This window comes from Rhinopithecus bieti, unplaced genomic scaffold (genome assembly GCF_001698545.2).
Source record: "Rhinopithecus bieti isolate Rb0 unplaced genomic scaffold, ASM169854v2 scaffold_1295, whole genome shotgun sequence".
Taxonomy (NCBI): Eukaryota; Metazoa; Chordata; class Mammalia; order Primates; family Cercopithecidae; genus Rhinopithecus; species Rhinopithecus bieti.
This window is the reverse complement of record NW_016803880.1, coordinates 3,654,454-3,671,444: the sequence shown is the minus strand read 5'-3', so window position 1 is coordinate 3,671,444 and position 16,991 is coordinate 3,654,454. Positions and strand designations below refer to the sequence as shown.

At 38.4% G+C, this 16,991-nt stretch overlaps 1 protein-coding gene across 2 annotated transcripts in view; it reads right to left on the bottom strand.

The window, feature by feature from the left end:
• The window catches only part of ADAMTS5 (ADAM metallopeptidase with thrombospondin type 1 motif 5), a 51,516-nt gene that overhangs the window by 8,027 nt on the left and 26,498 nt on the right, over nt 1–16,991 (bottom strand). For both annotated transcript variants that reach the window (XM_017856401.1, XM_017856411.1), the window contains exons 5-8: nt 8,523–8,806; nt 6,924–7,107; nt 6,041–6,216; nt 3,982–4,157 (exon numbers count right to left, since the gene is read on the bottom strand). In XM_017856401.1, coding sequence (XP_017711890.1) covers nt 3,982–4,157; nt 6,041–6,216; nt 6,924–7,107; nt 8,523–8,806 — 820 coding nt within the window. The remainder of the gene's footprint in view (nt 1–3,981; nt 4,158–6,040; nt 6,217–6,923; nt 7,108–8,522; nt 8,807–16,991) is intronic.

Genomic DNA, 16,991 nt, shown 5'->3' with positions numbered 1-16,991 from the left:
ATCAGACTTTGTTACAGATGTGTTTTGTAGTACCTAATATTAATAAATGATCCATGAAACTATAGTGGCTTCAAACAAAGTCAAAAGGGATGTTGGAGAATTCCTTGAAGCCAGGAGTTCAAGAGCAGCCTGGGCAATATAGGGGAGACCTTGTCTCTACAAAAAGTAAAAAAGTTAGCCAGGGATGGTGGTGCATGCCTACGGTCCTAGCTACTGGCAAGACTGAAGTGGGAGGATCACTTAGCTTGGGTCTTTGAGTGAGCTATGATTGCACCACCACACTCCAGCCTGAGTAACAGAATGAGATCTCTCTAAACAGAAGGTAGTTGGAGATAAATATGTCATCTTACACAAAAAGAGTATGAAATGGGGATATATGAAAATATTTGAACAAGTTCACTTTAGAGCTGATTAGTGGCAGTGTTAGGCTTAAAAGCCAGGCTTGACTGGATGCCATGCTCACGCCTGTAATCCCAGCACTTTGGGAGGCTGAGGCGGGGGGATCACCTGAGGACAGGAGTTCCTGACCAGCCTGGCAGACATGGTGAAACCCCGTCTCTACTAAAAATACAAAAAGTAGCTTGGCTTGGTGGCCCATGCCTCTAATCCCAGCTATTCTGGAGGCCGAGGCGGGAGAATCGTTTGAACCTGGGAGGCGGAGGTTGCAGTGAGCCAAGTTTGCGCCATTGCACTCCAGCCTGGGTGACAGAGTTAGACTCTGTCTTAAAAGAAAAAAAAAAAAAAAAAAAAAGTCAGGCTCTTGACTCCCAATTAGTGCTCTTTTTCACTATGTCCCCAGGCATAAAATCCTGACCCCTGCCAGCCATATGTTATAGTGCTTAAATGAAATTAAATTCTGGTTATGTCCAGAGTTTAAATGATGCCCAGTAGGGAGTAAGTAAAATAAAGAATAAAGGGTAAGGAAAGCTTTTTTGGGTGTTTACCCTTGTTCCTTAGAGCTTGTCTCATCTTGATAAGAATTAGTATGATGGTCAGTATTGCTGTAGGTCTTCAAACTGAGTTTCATAAGCACTGGTAAACCTGAATATTAGTGCCCTGAGTTTTTAGTGCCTTAGTAAAAGATGATTCTCTTGATATTCCTGATTCCCTTTCTTTACATCCTGCTTGGTATCATTTAAACTCCAGACACTAACCAGCTTTCCTGACTACCATAAGTGAATGCAATTTTCATATAACTCTTACAAAGTATGGCTAGCAGGGTAAAGGAATCTTGTTTTGTTCAGGGCTATCTGCACAGTGCCAAGGGCAGTATCTGTCATGAAGAAATGTATTCACTGATATCCAAGCATGCTGTCAGGGAAGGGATGTTTTAGTCTGCTCCCAGCAAACAAAGTATGTGGTGATATCAATTGATAAGAGCTGTGAAGAAACAGAGTAAAGTAAGAAGTTACACAGTAGTGGTGGGAATGCAGGAGATGCCCTCTTGTTCACGCACAGTAGCCACCATCTGGGCAGGTGACATTTGACAGAAACCTAAGAGATTCTGGAAGGTGTACTGCTCATTAATAGCGGAAAGTGTTCCAGGCAGAGGAAACAGCATCCTCATACCTGGTGTCATGTTTTTGAAGTGCCAGAAAGTCCATTCTGGTTAGAGCAGAGCAAGAGAAAGGGACAGTGTAGAAAAGACACAGGAGGGAAGGGGCCAGATCTTTTAGCACCTTGGAGATTATAAAACAGTCTTGGGCATTGACTCTAAGTAAGATGGAAGCCATTGGAGGCTATTGATCAAAGGAATGCAATGATCTGATTTAGGTAATAGCTGTGGCTTTCCTTGCTTGGTAAGATGAGATTGAGGGGCAAAGGATCCAGAGGTCACGAGAAGACTGCAGTGTTAGTCCAGGCAAGATCTGATGAACACTTGGATTGTGGTGGGAGCGGTCGCTGTGGTGAGGGGCACCCAGATTCTGGAGATGTGGTGGAAATAGAACTGACAGGATCTGGTGATGGATGGATGTGGGGTGTGAGAGAAAATGAGACATGAACCATGACTCCAAAGCGTTGGCTTCAATAGTAAAAAGACTGAGTTGCCATTTACTGAGATGAGGAAAACTGAAGGAGGAGCAAGTTAAGATTAGGGTCATATTGTGAATAGGCTTAAACTTGATAAAATATTTTAATATGTATTATCTCATTTCACCTTCACAACAGTTTTATTAACCGTATGATAATTACTAGTATTTCCACTTTACTTCTGAGAAATCTCACGGTAAAGACATTAGGTGACAATCAAAGATCACATGTCTAAGCAATCATTGAGCCAAAGCTTGATTACAAATATTCCAGTATGAGATCAATGTTCCTTTTTATAAATCATATAAATTACTATGGCCTCCCTAGGTAATAACTTTGAAATACTCAAACAAGTCATTTGTACCATAATATAATCTTGGTCAAACCAATTTTCGAGTGATTACATTGCATACCACTTGTTGCTATAATGAATTTCTTCATCTTTTAATGTGAAAACATGTGCAGATATTAGTTGTCAACACAAAAATACTTAAAATGCTAAATTTGGCAATTTGAAAAGTGGTTTGTAACTTTATGTACAAGAGAATATGTACCATAAAGTGTATAAGGTATTACTTTCTAAAAGTAATTTTGTTTCTAACCTGATTCCTGAATTCTCTCTCTCCCTCTTTTCCTTTTCCTTTCTTTTCTCCCTCCTTCCCTTTTCTTTCTTTCTCTTTTCTTTTCTTTCTCTTTCTTTCTTTCTCTTTTTCTCTTCTTCCTTTCTTTCTTTCTTCCTTCCTTCCTTTCTTCCTTTCTTCCTTCCTTCCTTCCTTCTCTCTCTCTTTCTCTATTTCTTCTTTTTTTTTCAAAGTGACCTGTGCATTCTAGGATTTCAGTTATGGTGTCTGCTCTTCTCTGGCATTCATCAGCCATGGAGAATTGACTAACTCCTGTATTTTCAAAGTCCATCTCACTTTTAAAACAGAAGGTTGGACTGATCATCTCCAAGGTGTTTAATACCTTTGAAACATATAAAAATGCAGGCTATAATTGGGCATGCAGGGTTTTTGACATAGATGGTCTAACACAATTGGGTGAATAATTATTTCATTAGCAAATAGAATTAGTAACGCCTATTTTAACTCAGAATAAATTTTTTAGACATATATTTTCCAATCGCATCAGAGGAAATTTATAGTTTTTACATTAACATTTTTAATTATTTTAATAAATCCTATTGTTAATTTGGTTTGCATATTACTCTCAAATTACAGACAACAGAGCATGTACATCAAGAATACAGATGCCTTTGACTAATAACACTTAGCCTAAGAGTGGTTTGGGAAGAAAAGCAAGCCTGTATTTTACCAGACACTAGTCAACTCAGTCATCCTACCTGATAGCATGTTTTATGCCAGAAATTGGTACTTTATAAACTTGAATATTTAAAGCAAAAGTGTAATCTAGGACCACAAGAGGAAGCAGGAGACAGACACTGCTGTATATATTTCTTTAGAGAGTAGATATAAACCAGGATACTTCACTAGGATTGTTACCCACACCACTGCCATGAACTTACATTTTGCAAGGAGAAATGTTTTCTTAAGGAAAACACAGTGTAAGAAGAATTTGTTTTTGAAACTACAGTTAAGATCGAAACCAGCCAACCTTATCTAAATTATGTTTTAGGAATAACAATAGATCTGCAAGATATCACTAAAGTGGACTGTCACCCACTTTTTCTTTTCAGTTTTCCGACTCTGCCAGCTATTGATTCCCATGGCTACTGCAGTTTATCTGCTTCCAGAGGCGTCATGAGTTATCCCTGAGCAACCAGAGTTTTATTCATCTCCTGTCTCTTCCTTCTCATATTTAAAATGTGTTTCTAGAGCCACGTTAGACCTCCTTGTACACATAGCTTATGATGTAATATGAACCCCCTTTATCAATTTTGCAAGCGTCTAAAGCTTTGTTCAATTCATATAAAGGCAAAGGTTCTATCATTACCTTTTCTTATTAAAGGTTCCAACAATCTTTGTACAGCTGGAGTTGTCTCCTCCACATACCCCGCACTTGTCATACTGCAGCTTTGAGCCGATGATGCTGTCACAGCCAGTTCTCACACACTTCCCCCGGACGCAGACAGAATTGCTGTACGGCCTACATTCAGTGCCGTCGGTCACCTGAATCATGGCAAACACATTAGCAGTGGGAAACATGTGCGTCAGTATTTGCTCCTTTGGTCAACTAGTAAGGTCTGATTTGTGATTTTTTGAGTTTGATGGGCATAGACAGTTCATTGAAAAAAGAAAAAAGCCAAAAAACATAGTTTCTGGAAGTATCTAACTGAAAAATCCTTGGCATATTGCCAGACAGCAGATTTCCGATAAGTCTAGGTTACACAGTTTCTCTCTTAAGCTTACCTCTGAATGTGTCAAGAGACACAAGGTACTTATCTTCGTTTTTGTATGTATAATACATTCTCATGATACTATCTTGGCTTTTTATGATAGAAAAAAGTGTTTTGGACTTAGGGTTTTGGACTATCATTTGTGTGCAGAACTGAATATGAGCAGGCTTGAGAATGCAAAGATCCTTCTTTGTTGCATAGTTGTTATGATAATGACAAATTAGAAAATCTAAACTTGCCATTCAAAACTATGTCATGGTTGGAGAGCATTCCCTATTGTGCGTTGAACTGTCAGACACTGAAATAGAGGCAACCAAATTAGTATAGAAAAAGGAGTCTGGAGAAGTTAGATGAATGGACTTACTGGAAGAGACTGAATATATTTTGAATAAAGGGATTAGTGTATAGTTTAAAAGCTAATTATAAAACTGTGTGTACATAGATTGTGGCTTGTGCATGTGAGTATAATATATATACACTCATATACATAAACAAGCCTGTAAATTCCATATGTATGTATATAGAAAACTCTTTATGCATGTCTGTATGTTGTGAATGTGTGTGTGTGTGAATTGAAGTAGAATATACTTCATCAGGTTAATAGCTCTGTAGATGGTGGTATTTTCAGGTGATTTTTATGTTTTACTTCTGTGTAATATTTTAAATGAAAATGCATTATTTTCTAATAAAACATGATATTTAAAAAATTACATAAATTGGACATTAGCTTATTTTTCAATAATATGTCATAAATATCTGAAGGCCAAGTTTCAGAGGTAATTTTTTTCTGAGACAGAGTCTAGCTCTCTTACCAGGCTGGAGTGCAGTGGCATGATCTCGGTTCACTGCAAGCTCTGCCTCACAGGTTCAAACGATTCTCCTGTCTCAGCCTCCTGAGTAGCTGGGATTACAGGCATGCACCACCACACCCAACTAATTTTTGTATTTTTAGTAGAGACGGGGTTTCATCGTGTGAAAGCCTGCCTCGGCTTCCCAAAGTGCTGGGGTTACAGGTGTGAGCCACTGCACCCAGCCATAGGTGATTTTAAATGTAGCAACTGTTTATAAATGTGTAAATTGCTGTATAACACTGACCATAAGAATAAAACTCTGCTATAGATTTAGAAAATGCTCACTTGTGAAAAATAAGTCACGTTCCATACACAAATATTGTAACGTACGTAACTAGAGGGATATTGATTCATATTAAGGGTTCTTGACTTATTCAAAAGCCTCAGGCAAAAGTATATGATCTTGAAACCCATCTCCATGGCTCATCAAAGGAATTCTTAAGTAAATCATAGAAAAATAGAAAAGGTTTTCTTACCTTAGAGTCTGCTTTACAATGGTGCTTAGGAAATACTAGTTGTTTTCATGGTTACTTTAAAGTTAAGGTCACACTTTGCCTTCCTTGACAGTGAGTTACACCTTTTAAATATAGCTTTTAAAACATTTACTTGTTCTGTTTATAAAACAATTTTTATTCATTGTGTAAAGTTTGAAAATATAGAAGTTATAGAGATGAAAATAAAAACCTTCCAAAATCTAACTGACCCCAAACTAATAGCTGTTTACATCTGGCATCCGCAGGCTTCATTCTACCAAATAATTTCCACCAGTACGCCTACTGCTTCTGCACAGTTGGTGTGTAGTTACCTTTGGAGAAAATACCACATAGTAGCCAGTGCCCTTGGCTCTGCAGGTCAGCTTGCACACATCCGCTGGCAGGACGCCTGCATATTTGGGAACCCATTCCACAAAAGTTTTGACTCCTTTTGCATCAGACTGATAGCCGTTTTTGGCCTCACACTGTTCATGACGAAATGATTTACCTAGAAAACAAACATGTTACAGTATTACTTGTCAGTTCTGAAACTTAGATATATTCTTGTGGGTTTAAATAGTTAATTTTAAGGGTAAGATGCAACTTTTTTTTTTTTTTTTGCACAGTTTCTTTACTCAACAGTACTGATGGATTTTACCCATACATAGAGTTCAAAATGGTGATTATTTATTCCAGTTCTCTGAATATTCTGTTGCTTATAATAATAACTTAAAAATCACATATATGGACAGGCATGGTGGTTCATGCCTGTAATCCCAGCACTTTGCGAGGTTGAGGAGGGCAGATCACGAGGTCAGGAGTTCGAGACCAGTCTGACCAACACAGTAAAACTCCATCTCTACTAAAAATACAATAAATAAATAAATAAATAAATAAATAAATAGCCAAGTGTGGTGGTGTGCACCTGTAATCCCAGCTACTCGGGAGGCTGAGGCAGCAGAACCGTGTGAACCCAGGAGGCGGAGGCTGCAGTGAGCCAAGATCGTGCCGTTGCACTCCAACCTGGGCAACAGTGTGAGACTCCGTCTCCAAAAAAAAAAAAAAATTCACATATGTGTTTGTTATTGATCTGCATATTGGTGGAACTGTGCAGTCTAAGATTAATATTATTTCCCCAGCTTCCTGTATTCATTATTGCTAGAATACAAATGACATGTAGCATGTGATGGTTGCTGACACTTGGGAGCAGCGTACCATTGGGCGGGCAGGGCATGAGACTGCAGGAGCGGTAGATGGCCCTCTTCCCTGTGCAGTAGCGTCCATTGTTTCTGGGTGCAGGGTTATTACAGTGACGATAGGCAAACTGCACTCCTCCTCCACATGAGCGAGAACACTGGCCCCAGGATCCCCAAGACCCCCAGTTGCCATGGCTTGATGTCTGAAATAGAAAATAGAAGATATTTCAACTCAGATGAGAGAAAAACAATCAAAATGTGCATTTGGAAATCACTTGCATTTAACGACAAAGTAGAAACTTTGTCACAGACATAGTTATATTTTCACTGAATTTAACATGATCATGCTTTGGAAATACAATACATTTCCAGTGTTAAGCAATCCATCTTTTCCACGACCCCCACTCCAGCACTAGAAGATCTGAAAGTGTCATCTTAAGTACTGAGCACACCACAAAGATTACCTCCTGGTTTCTATGGGCCATTGTAAATTATGTCTTCTGATTTGGTCCATCTCTGTTAGTATCACTGAACCATGGTAACTTTTTGTCCACTCTGATCTTGGATCTTTATTGAAACAATATAATGCTGAAGGATCTGCATGGCACTGGGCATTATTTAATTGTGTTTGCATCTGTTTAGCAGTAAAACTCTGCGGTCCCTTTGTTGACATCCCACATCCTGTCTGTGACCGACTCCATGACGTGCATAAATGTACCGGACCCAACGTGGTTTAATTCCTAATTAGATGTGACAGATACTGAAGTGCACTCATGCCATACATGCAGACACACCCCTTAGGGAAGGAAGAGCCCTTTTATGGCAACCTAAGTCTATTTCTCTGGAGACATTCCGGGAGGGAGCTTAGAGATTCTGAAAGGAAGAATCTGATCAGCTGCTTTGCTGAGGGAATCTGTGAATTGCCTCTGGCTGACTGTGTCAGGTTTTCTGATGGTGCATGGCTGGGTGATGCCCTGGAAAGATACAGGCAATGGGCACACGATAATTCTCTTCTAGGGACTTTGCAAATCTTGTGGGTTGAGAGCGAGCACATATTTTACTCAGGTCTTGAAAATTAACAGGGCAGTTGCTGATCTGAAGTGGACTGTGTATATGGTGGCAGATGTGTTTCCCCGGAGCAGCCATAAGTTACTTTAGCTCCTAAATTTAGATGAACTTATTGTCAAGGGGAAAAAAGTGACCATTTGGAGCTCACCAAATATGTACATGGACCACATGTATCAGCTCTGCTATTACCTCCTTACTGAATTTAAATACTTATATTCTGATAACTTTAGCAAGAGAAGTTTGAAAGTAAACTTTCCAAAGGCAATGAATAGGCTCCTGCCTGGAGTCTCAATTAGACAGAATCTGAGTTACACGAGTATTTGTTAAAAGATGTAAACTGCAAAGAAATCCCTGGTATCTGCATTTTCCCCAGTAAATCTCAGATCACTGAGACTGGCTACTGCGAGTAAAAGAAGCTGTAAATAAATCTCAAAATGAAAAGTTTTTAAATCAGAAAATAAAGCCTTCTGAGGACAGTGACCATATCCATCACAAGAATGCACTTCACTTCTTGGGCCTCCAGGCCCTGACTGATGAGAAAACCACTTACTGAATAATATTTTTTCTTGGTTTTGTCCACACATTTGCCCTGCAGGCAGATTCTCCCCTTTCCACAAGGCGTCCCTTCCACAGCAGGCAGTTTCTTGGTGAGACAGACCATCTGGCCCTGGCGTACCACGGCACACCACAGGCGAGCGCAGACATCCATGCCGGGACACACGGAGTACTCGGGCCCGAATGTCAGGTTGCACTGCTGAGTGGCATCATAGGTCTGTCCTGGGAGTTCTTCCGGGCCCAGGATCTGCTTTCGTGGTTGGTCCAGCAAACAGTTACCTACAAGAATATCTGAGATTGACCACGGCTCTGTGTTTAGGTTTCAAACCGCTAAAATCATGGATCTAAAAAATAAAATGCCCCGGCTGGTGTTGGAGCACGAGGCACCTACGAATCTGCAGTGTAATGCTCTGGAGAGGGACTCCATGGGGACAAGGCTAGGCGCCTCCTCGGACGCACGATACCCTCCAGGGTTCTCAGGAGTGATACGCTCCGGAGTGTCTGTGACAATACAGGTGAGGTTGGCAGGGGTGTGATGAAATAAAATGATTTTGTAATGATTACTTATGTAAATAGCCGTTGTGCTAAGGCACTAAACAAAATTGGATGGACCTAGAGGAAATCAGATGGTGAATTTTAATAATAATAATGATGATAATGAAACATGTACTACTTTGAGAAACAGAGTTTGCCTTTGGCACTCTATTTGTATAACCCATTATCCATTTCTAACTCACCCCTTCCCCATGTGCCTATCACGTCTCCTTTCCACTAATTCCACAAATAGTAGCCAAGCTGGATCCTCATTCATTCTTACAGTCACTCGACAAGCATTTGTTCAGCACCTACAATGTTCTAGAAAATACACTAGGTATCTGAAATACAGAAAAATGACCCAGATCTACCTTTGAAGGCCTTCCAATAAAGTCAAGGAGATAAAGTATTTCTCCCAGACTGATAAAAATTTTAATAAAAAGCTTTCAAGATTCACAGAACAAAGAAGCAGTGAAAAAAGAAAAAATAGTCTTTGATAATTTAGGATTAGGCTAGTCTTTATACTCTTCTCTTTGTACCTATTTAATGGAATTGGTGTTTGTTGAGTACTTGGAGCGTATCTGCTGAAACAAGGTAGGCATCTCATTGCATCATATATGAGGGTGTACAGGCAGAGGGGTGAGATGGGGAATCCATAGAAGCTGGAACATGGACAATGAGAATCCAAAATCTTAAATGTGCTTCCTTGCCCTCTCCTTCCCCTCCCTGCAAAAGCTTCCTTAAGAATCCCCGTCCAGTGAGTTAATATCATTAGTTTTCTTTTGTCACACACATGTGCATGCACATTTTCCATCTGTTTCTGTATTTTTCTGTTTACTTGATTTTAGGATTTACACAATTATTCTAATAGCAATTAAAAATAACAAATATTTGTTACACACACTATTCTCTGTTCTTTACACATATGAGCTCATTTAATCCTCACCACAACCCCATCAGGCAGATTCTAGTGCATATTTTATTTATGCTACAGATAAGGAAACTGAGGCCCACAAGAGGCAGACCAGTTACCCAGGGTCACACAGCTGTTATGGTTTCATGCTCGGAGCCTGCCCTCCTCTTCTGATGCCAGATGGCTTCTGTTAGCATGTGAGTAGCTGCCTGATTGTATTGCTGAAAGGCAGCCATGTGTAAGGATCCTTTAAGTGGTGGATATTGAGCTTAATGGAAGAAACACCCAGTCTGAAGTCTTACTCTGGTGAAACACTAAATGGCTGAATGCTCCTGGCTAAGTTAGCTAACCTCTCCTTAATTTATTTTCAAGATCTGCATAATGCTTCTCTTCTCACTGTGATACTGTAAATGTGAAATTATCTAACAAAGATATTAAGGGTGACCAGAAAAATACAAAGCAATGGTAGTTCTATCCCAGCATATTTCACAGTCTTTTAGATGTATTACAGTTACTCTTTTTATTCAACAAAAAAGTCATATTCAAATCCTTATGCACCACTGAGAAATAGAATATTCAGCACATTTTAAGTATACCATAAATTTTTAAGGACTACATTCAAATTTCTTCAAAGTGAATACCTTAGAATTTGTCAATCTGTGTTGGGGGCATTATATGAAAATGAATAAAGAGCAAAGTTCCTGTTTAACTTCTGAGCCAGAACGTTTGAAGAGGTAAAGCTTCTTAAGGCAAGCCAGGAAAAGCATTAAAAATAAGTATCCAGCCAAAGAGAACTTTGGGAGAAAAACACCAAGTTAAAAGAAAAACATCAACATCAGGTCAATAGGAAAGAATGATAGTAAAAGCTCACTAAAGCTTTGTTTATAAGACAGAGTGCGATGTGGGCTTCAGAACTCCATGAAAAACATTATCTTCATTGCAGAATCAGAAAAGAAGTACTGTGTAAACCAGGAGATGCTTGGCAGATTGCTGATGTTAGAAGACTGTCAACATATCTCTGAGTCTGCAAGAATGTTTTCCAATTCTTCAAAAGTGCTGTTTTAAGAAACTTGTTTTTTTTTTTTTTTTTTTTTGAGTTTTACTAAAAAGCACAGACCATAGGACTGGGTAACTAAATATTAGTTAGGAAGTCTTTATCATGTATGCATTCACATGGCATGGATCTACCTCATTTTTCTGGAGTCAAAATAACTCACCACCTGACTATGCATACACAGTCACTGACACCTGTTCTACCTCATTAGTAGATGACAAGTGAAAAGAAATGTGTAATGCAAACAATTTGAAATCAGCTTCCAATAAGGAGACTTCAAGATGTGGCATCTCTTTAAAAAGCTTAACTTAGAAGTATAAGTTTTAAAAATAACTAACACATTAGCTTTCTATTAAAAATAAGATATATCAGCTCTATAATTTTCCCTTAGAGGTCATACATGTGGAGATGACCTTTTCTTGCTTAAAATAAAATAACTTATTTCAGAATTGCAATTAATGTGTTATGCCAACATTCTCAGTACTAGGATTTGTAGCTGCATCAATTTCTGTTTATGCCAGAGTATATATGATTTCATTTTTACATTGAATTACGTCCTTTTGCAACAAAATAGGTACAAGCATCTCTACCAAATGACAGAATGATGCCAAGAAACAATAACAAAAATCAATACAGAGTCTAAGTCTGAATCTCACAGTATAAAATGTTTAAAATCTAAGTAATAACAGATTGGATATACATTTTTCTATGTTTAAAAAATGTATACGGTTTGGGGAAGGAGTAAAAAGGGAAACTGATCAACCTTTCAGTATCATTTCTAGTGACCTCTGGAAGCATCCAACCTACTGTTGATTTTTTTCTTAATCTGTTTTACTTTCATTCTCAACCACTTCTTCACATCTACTTCACATATTTTTTAATTCGTCGTAGTCTGAAATTTGATCTGGGCCTCGCTGTGAACATTTTGTGTTTGGTCTGTTCTACAAATTGGCAAGTTTCTTCGTCTCTCCTTCCATTCCTCTCTCTTTTCCTTCCTTCTTCCTTTCTTTCTTTTGTTTTAACATTGTGTATATGTAAATGGATAGACTATAAAATAAAGTCAGGCCGGCTGCGGTGGCTCATGCCTGTAATCCCAGCACTTTGGGAGGCCGAGGCGGGCGGATCACCTGAGGTCAGGAGTTCGCGACCAGCCTGGCCAACACAATGAAACCCTAACTCTACTAAAAATGCAAAAAATTAACTGGGCGTGGTGGTGGGCACCTGTAGTCCCAGCTACTTGAGAAGCTGAGGTAGAAGAATCACTTGAACCCCGGAGGCTGAGGTTGCAGTGAGCCAAGATCACGCCATTGCACTCCAGCCTGGGCAACAAAGAGCAAAATTACATCTCAAAAAAAAAAAAAGAAAAAGAAAAGAAAAAGAAATAAAGAAAAGAAAGTCAATAGAAATGTGTGCATATTGCATATATGTTTTACCATTCATGTTAAACTAAATGCTTACAATAAGGCAAAAAATAAAAAGTAAAATGCTGTGATTTGAGATGAACCAGTAAGAAAACGTGTTGGCAGAATTCCACTAACGGTGATGGAAGGAATGCCATGCCTCCAGGAAACGTAACAGAAAAATCTCTAGTTTTATGTATCTGACTTATAGTACTAAATAGTACTCATATTAATGGTGAACCAAAATTATCAGAGTGGTTGTCTTTTTGTTGTTGCTGTTGTTGTTTTTGATGGAGTCTAGCTCTGTTGCCCAGACTGGAGTGCAGTGGTACGATCTCGGCTCACTGCAACCTTCATCTCCCGGGTTCAAGCAATCCTCCTGCCTCAGCCTCCTGAGTAGCTGGGATTACAGGAGTGCGCCACCATGCCCAGCTGATTTTTGTATTTTTAGTAGAGACGGTGTTTCATCACGTTGGCCAGGCTGGTTTCAAACTCCTGACCTCAGGTGATCCGCCCACCTTGGCCTCCCAAAGTGCTGGGATTACAGGGCTTGAGCCACCATGCCTGGTCTCAAAGTTGTTGTTCTTTATTGTTTTCAATTTTTTATTCCCTATTTCTAGCACTGAAATTATTTCCACCTTCTCTTCCTTTTCAACACTCAGGTATGAAATTGAGCATGACCCAAATATTCATGATCAAGGAGAAATCAATTAATGTTCCTAATGAAACTCATCCAAAGAAGCCTAACACCACTGCTTACAATCTCCCTTTGCTTCCTCTCTTCATCTCACGACCCTTGGCCCTCTGCTTTTAGGTCTTTCCTTGAATGTCTAAGATTAAAATACAAATGGGTGCATTTGCCTGCTCTTTGATCACTCATTTTGGACCCAGTGATATAAGAATGCACAAGAGCACTTCAAAAAACCAGACAATTGCTGTCAACAAGCAGTTCACGGGGTCTGGGTGTGAAGCTGTTAGATGCATTAGGTATACTGTTTAGCAAATGTAATGGCAAGGAAATTAAATTAAAGATTCCCTGTGATAGAGGATAAAGGAATGTTTTTAAAAATATAAGTCACCGTGGCCTTAAACTATATGTCTTATTTGCACACTCTATTAAAGAGCATATTTAGTATGAAAATCAAGATACAACCATAGTGTTGGCTTTGAATTTTATTAACTCCACCTTAAAAACTGATGTTAAGCTCTCCTGGCTAGCTTTACAGTCTATACTTAACAGAAGATTCAGAGAACTGGTTTTCCAATATCATTTTATGTGCAAATTTCTGTGTTCAGTAAGTGGCTGTAAACTTAGCTCTTTACACTACATGACGAATTTTCAAAACCATCTATAGATTTTCCTTAGCAACCTATGTTGTGAGTGTTCTTGAGCTGTATCTACATAAGTGGTGGCCTTTCTCATCATCTGGCACCGTGGACTCAGGGATACAGCAGGCACAGCTATCTTTTCTGGACTCAAGGTTAGTAAGCATTTGAGAAAGGAAATTCAATAACCTGCTTTCACCGCACAATTTCTTTGCCAGTGCTTACCTTTATTTTTGAGGATCATACTCCTAGCCAGCTTGCCTAGAGCTAGCTTGTATAAACACTGCAGAATGTCTACAAGTATCTTGGCCAAGGTTGGGAGTAGGGGGGTCCCATGAGACATGGCTTCTCCTTTTCTGAATCACAAATCTGCAGACACAGTGACTTTAGAGTGAGCACACACTGGTTTTTCAACCATAACCTAATTGCTGCATATTTCTTGTTGGAGCTAAATCAGGAAACACTCAGTACTAATGAATTTACATTTGGCAGTGGACAAGTGCTACAAATGTCCAGCTACTTATGGCTAATAATTTTAAAAATAAATCAAATGCTTTGAATTTAATTTTACTCTCTGACCTCATTTCTCCAGTATTACTGAAGGTGAGAGGGGGAGGGATAAGATATTAGACATAAATGGAATTCCCATTTATAATGTACTCTTTAGGTACCATTAAAAAATTGTATATGTGTTGTGAGATTACCTGCTTAAAAAATAGCAATTGCTTTTCTGCTTTTATAGGGGCCACAGTTTAACTTTCCTAAATAATTGAAAATCATTTTTTTCTGTGTGTCAGTTACTGTATCATGCTGAAATATAGCGCTAACTTGAGGGACCGTGTTGGTGAGATAGGGGTTTTGACCTCTAGAAAATGGTACTAGACCACTGTGCATTTCATGTTCTCAGGCTGCTGTTTACAGCTTTTCTCTTATTGTCAAATAATATCACTTCTTGCTCTCAGATTACCTGTCTAAAGTCTCCCCACCCTCACCGCTCATGACTATTTTATTGCTTAAAAAATTGAGTGGCCTAGAAAATTAGAACAGAAAAATGGTAGAACTGTAAAATATGAATAAATGGGCTCTGAGTGGAAGCCTGCGTATCTTCCTACGGGTAAAGTTGAAAGGTTTTATAATAGAGTTTTGTGACATCGTTTAGTCTTCTAACAAAGATGCATCTGTTTGTTATTCTATCATCTTGGGCTTTGACTGTCTTCTTAGTTCTCTCCCATGCTCTTCAGTAGAAATGTTAGAACCTCAATCATCTCTAAAGTGGGTTTAGTAGTTTTTTTTTTTTTTTTTTTCTTTGAGACGGAGTCTCGCTCTGTCCTCCAGGCTGGAGTGCAGTGGTGTGACCTTGGCTCACTGCAAGCTCTGCCTCCCGGGTTCACGCCATTCTCCTGCCTCAGCCTCCGAGTAGCTGGGACTACAGATGCCCGCAACCAAGCCCGGCTAATTTTTTTGTATTTTTAGTGGAGACGGGGTTTCACTGTGTTAGCCAGGATGGTGTGGATCTCCTGACCTCGTGATCCGCCTGCCTCGGCCTCCCAAAGTGCTGGGATTACACGCGTGAGCCACCGCGCCCGGCCGGGTTTAGTAGTTTCTATGGTCACACTTTCACTTACATTGACTTAAGTCAGCTTTTTGGTTACAATTTAAAAGTTATTAAGTTATTTCAATTCATCTTTAAATAATAGCACTACAGGGAGTACCACTGTTTCAATTCTGAATCTGAGTATGCTCTTTTGAAACGAAATAAGATATAACTGAGCTTTGTCATTGTGCCACACTGCTTTTCTTTGGTTTTTGTTATTCTGAAATCACTTTATTCACGTTATAAGCTACTGATAAAATAGGATTATTTTTATCGAAACAAAAGGCTGCCTAACCAAACCAACATATTCAAAAGTGAGAAAGTCTAGATTGGAGGAAATAAATTAAATAAGTAAACTATAAGCATTTTCTGTTCAAGGAATTTTGGTAACTGAATTTATTTAATATATATGAGAAATTTAGATACTTTTTTATTAGTGCAAATGAATAGATCTATTTCTATTAAAAGTATGTTCTTAATTGTTTTCTCTCTTGAGTCCTTTGGAACAGAAACAGAGATATAAAAATATGTAAATTTGTTATAAAATCTTTAAAAAATCAGAGCACAGACTCCTTTAAATATAGAATTAATGTTAAAAAAATGAAGACAATGCTGAAAGCATATTTACTGCATAGAAATTAAGATCACAAATTCCATAAACATGAAATAAATGAATCATTTCAAAATTAGGAACAAAATTCTCCCCAGCATTGTAATTAGCTGACCTAATACTTGCACAGGGAAAAAAATTTGGTCTCATTTTAGCCATAAGTATTTGCTGCCTTAGCAACTAAATCCATTCATTTAGTGATTCAAGGTTTAGCTCAACTTCTTGGAATGTGTAACGTGTGATTTTGAAATAAAATATTAATGTTATTTTATTTTCAGAAAACCTGAAAAGAAGTAAAACAGAAAAGCGATATTATGAATGGAGACTTAAGATTCCACCCAAGAAGGACTTTATGAGACACTGACCTGATCAACACAGATAGGATGATAATAAGGTAACATTCACTTTAGGACTTTACGGGCATTAATCCACAATGTAAACTGAGCTAAACATAAAATTACCATTGTATTACTGGTCTAAAGAAAAAGTTTCATACACTAATTCTTATTGTTGTTTCCAAGTCTTTAAATATATTGAGATATTTTTTCAGCTAAAAAAGAACTTTTTTTTTTTCGTATTGAGATATATTTTAAACCAAGCTGGACCCAGATTGCTTTTCAAAATGAGACATAAAATATATAGTAATAGGCAGCTAAATCTTTACCTGTTCACCACTAATGGAGCAAGAATGAGTTAATGAACATATTTTGGCTCCATGGTATCAGAGAACTGTGCGGACTTTATGTCTGAAATAATTTGAATTTGTCAATTGTTCTGGTATTATGTAGCCACAATTCAAAACAATCAACATACCAAAAAGTTATGGGACATTAAGTCATAAACTTTGTGGAAGTGGGAAAAAGATAGTTTTCATAGATTATTCAACTTTGAACCCTATATAATGAGATAATTTTATAGAAAATTATTATGGTAAATAATTTCTGTCACATTCTATTTAACTACTGGTTTTAGAAACACAAATTTTGGCCGGGCGCGGTGGCTCAAGCCTGTAATCCCAGCACTTTGGGAGGCC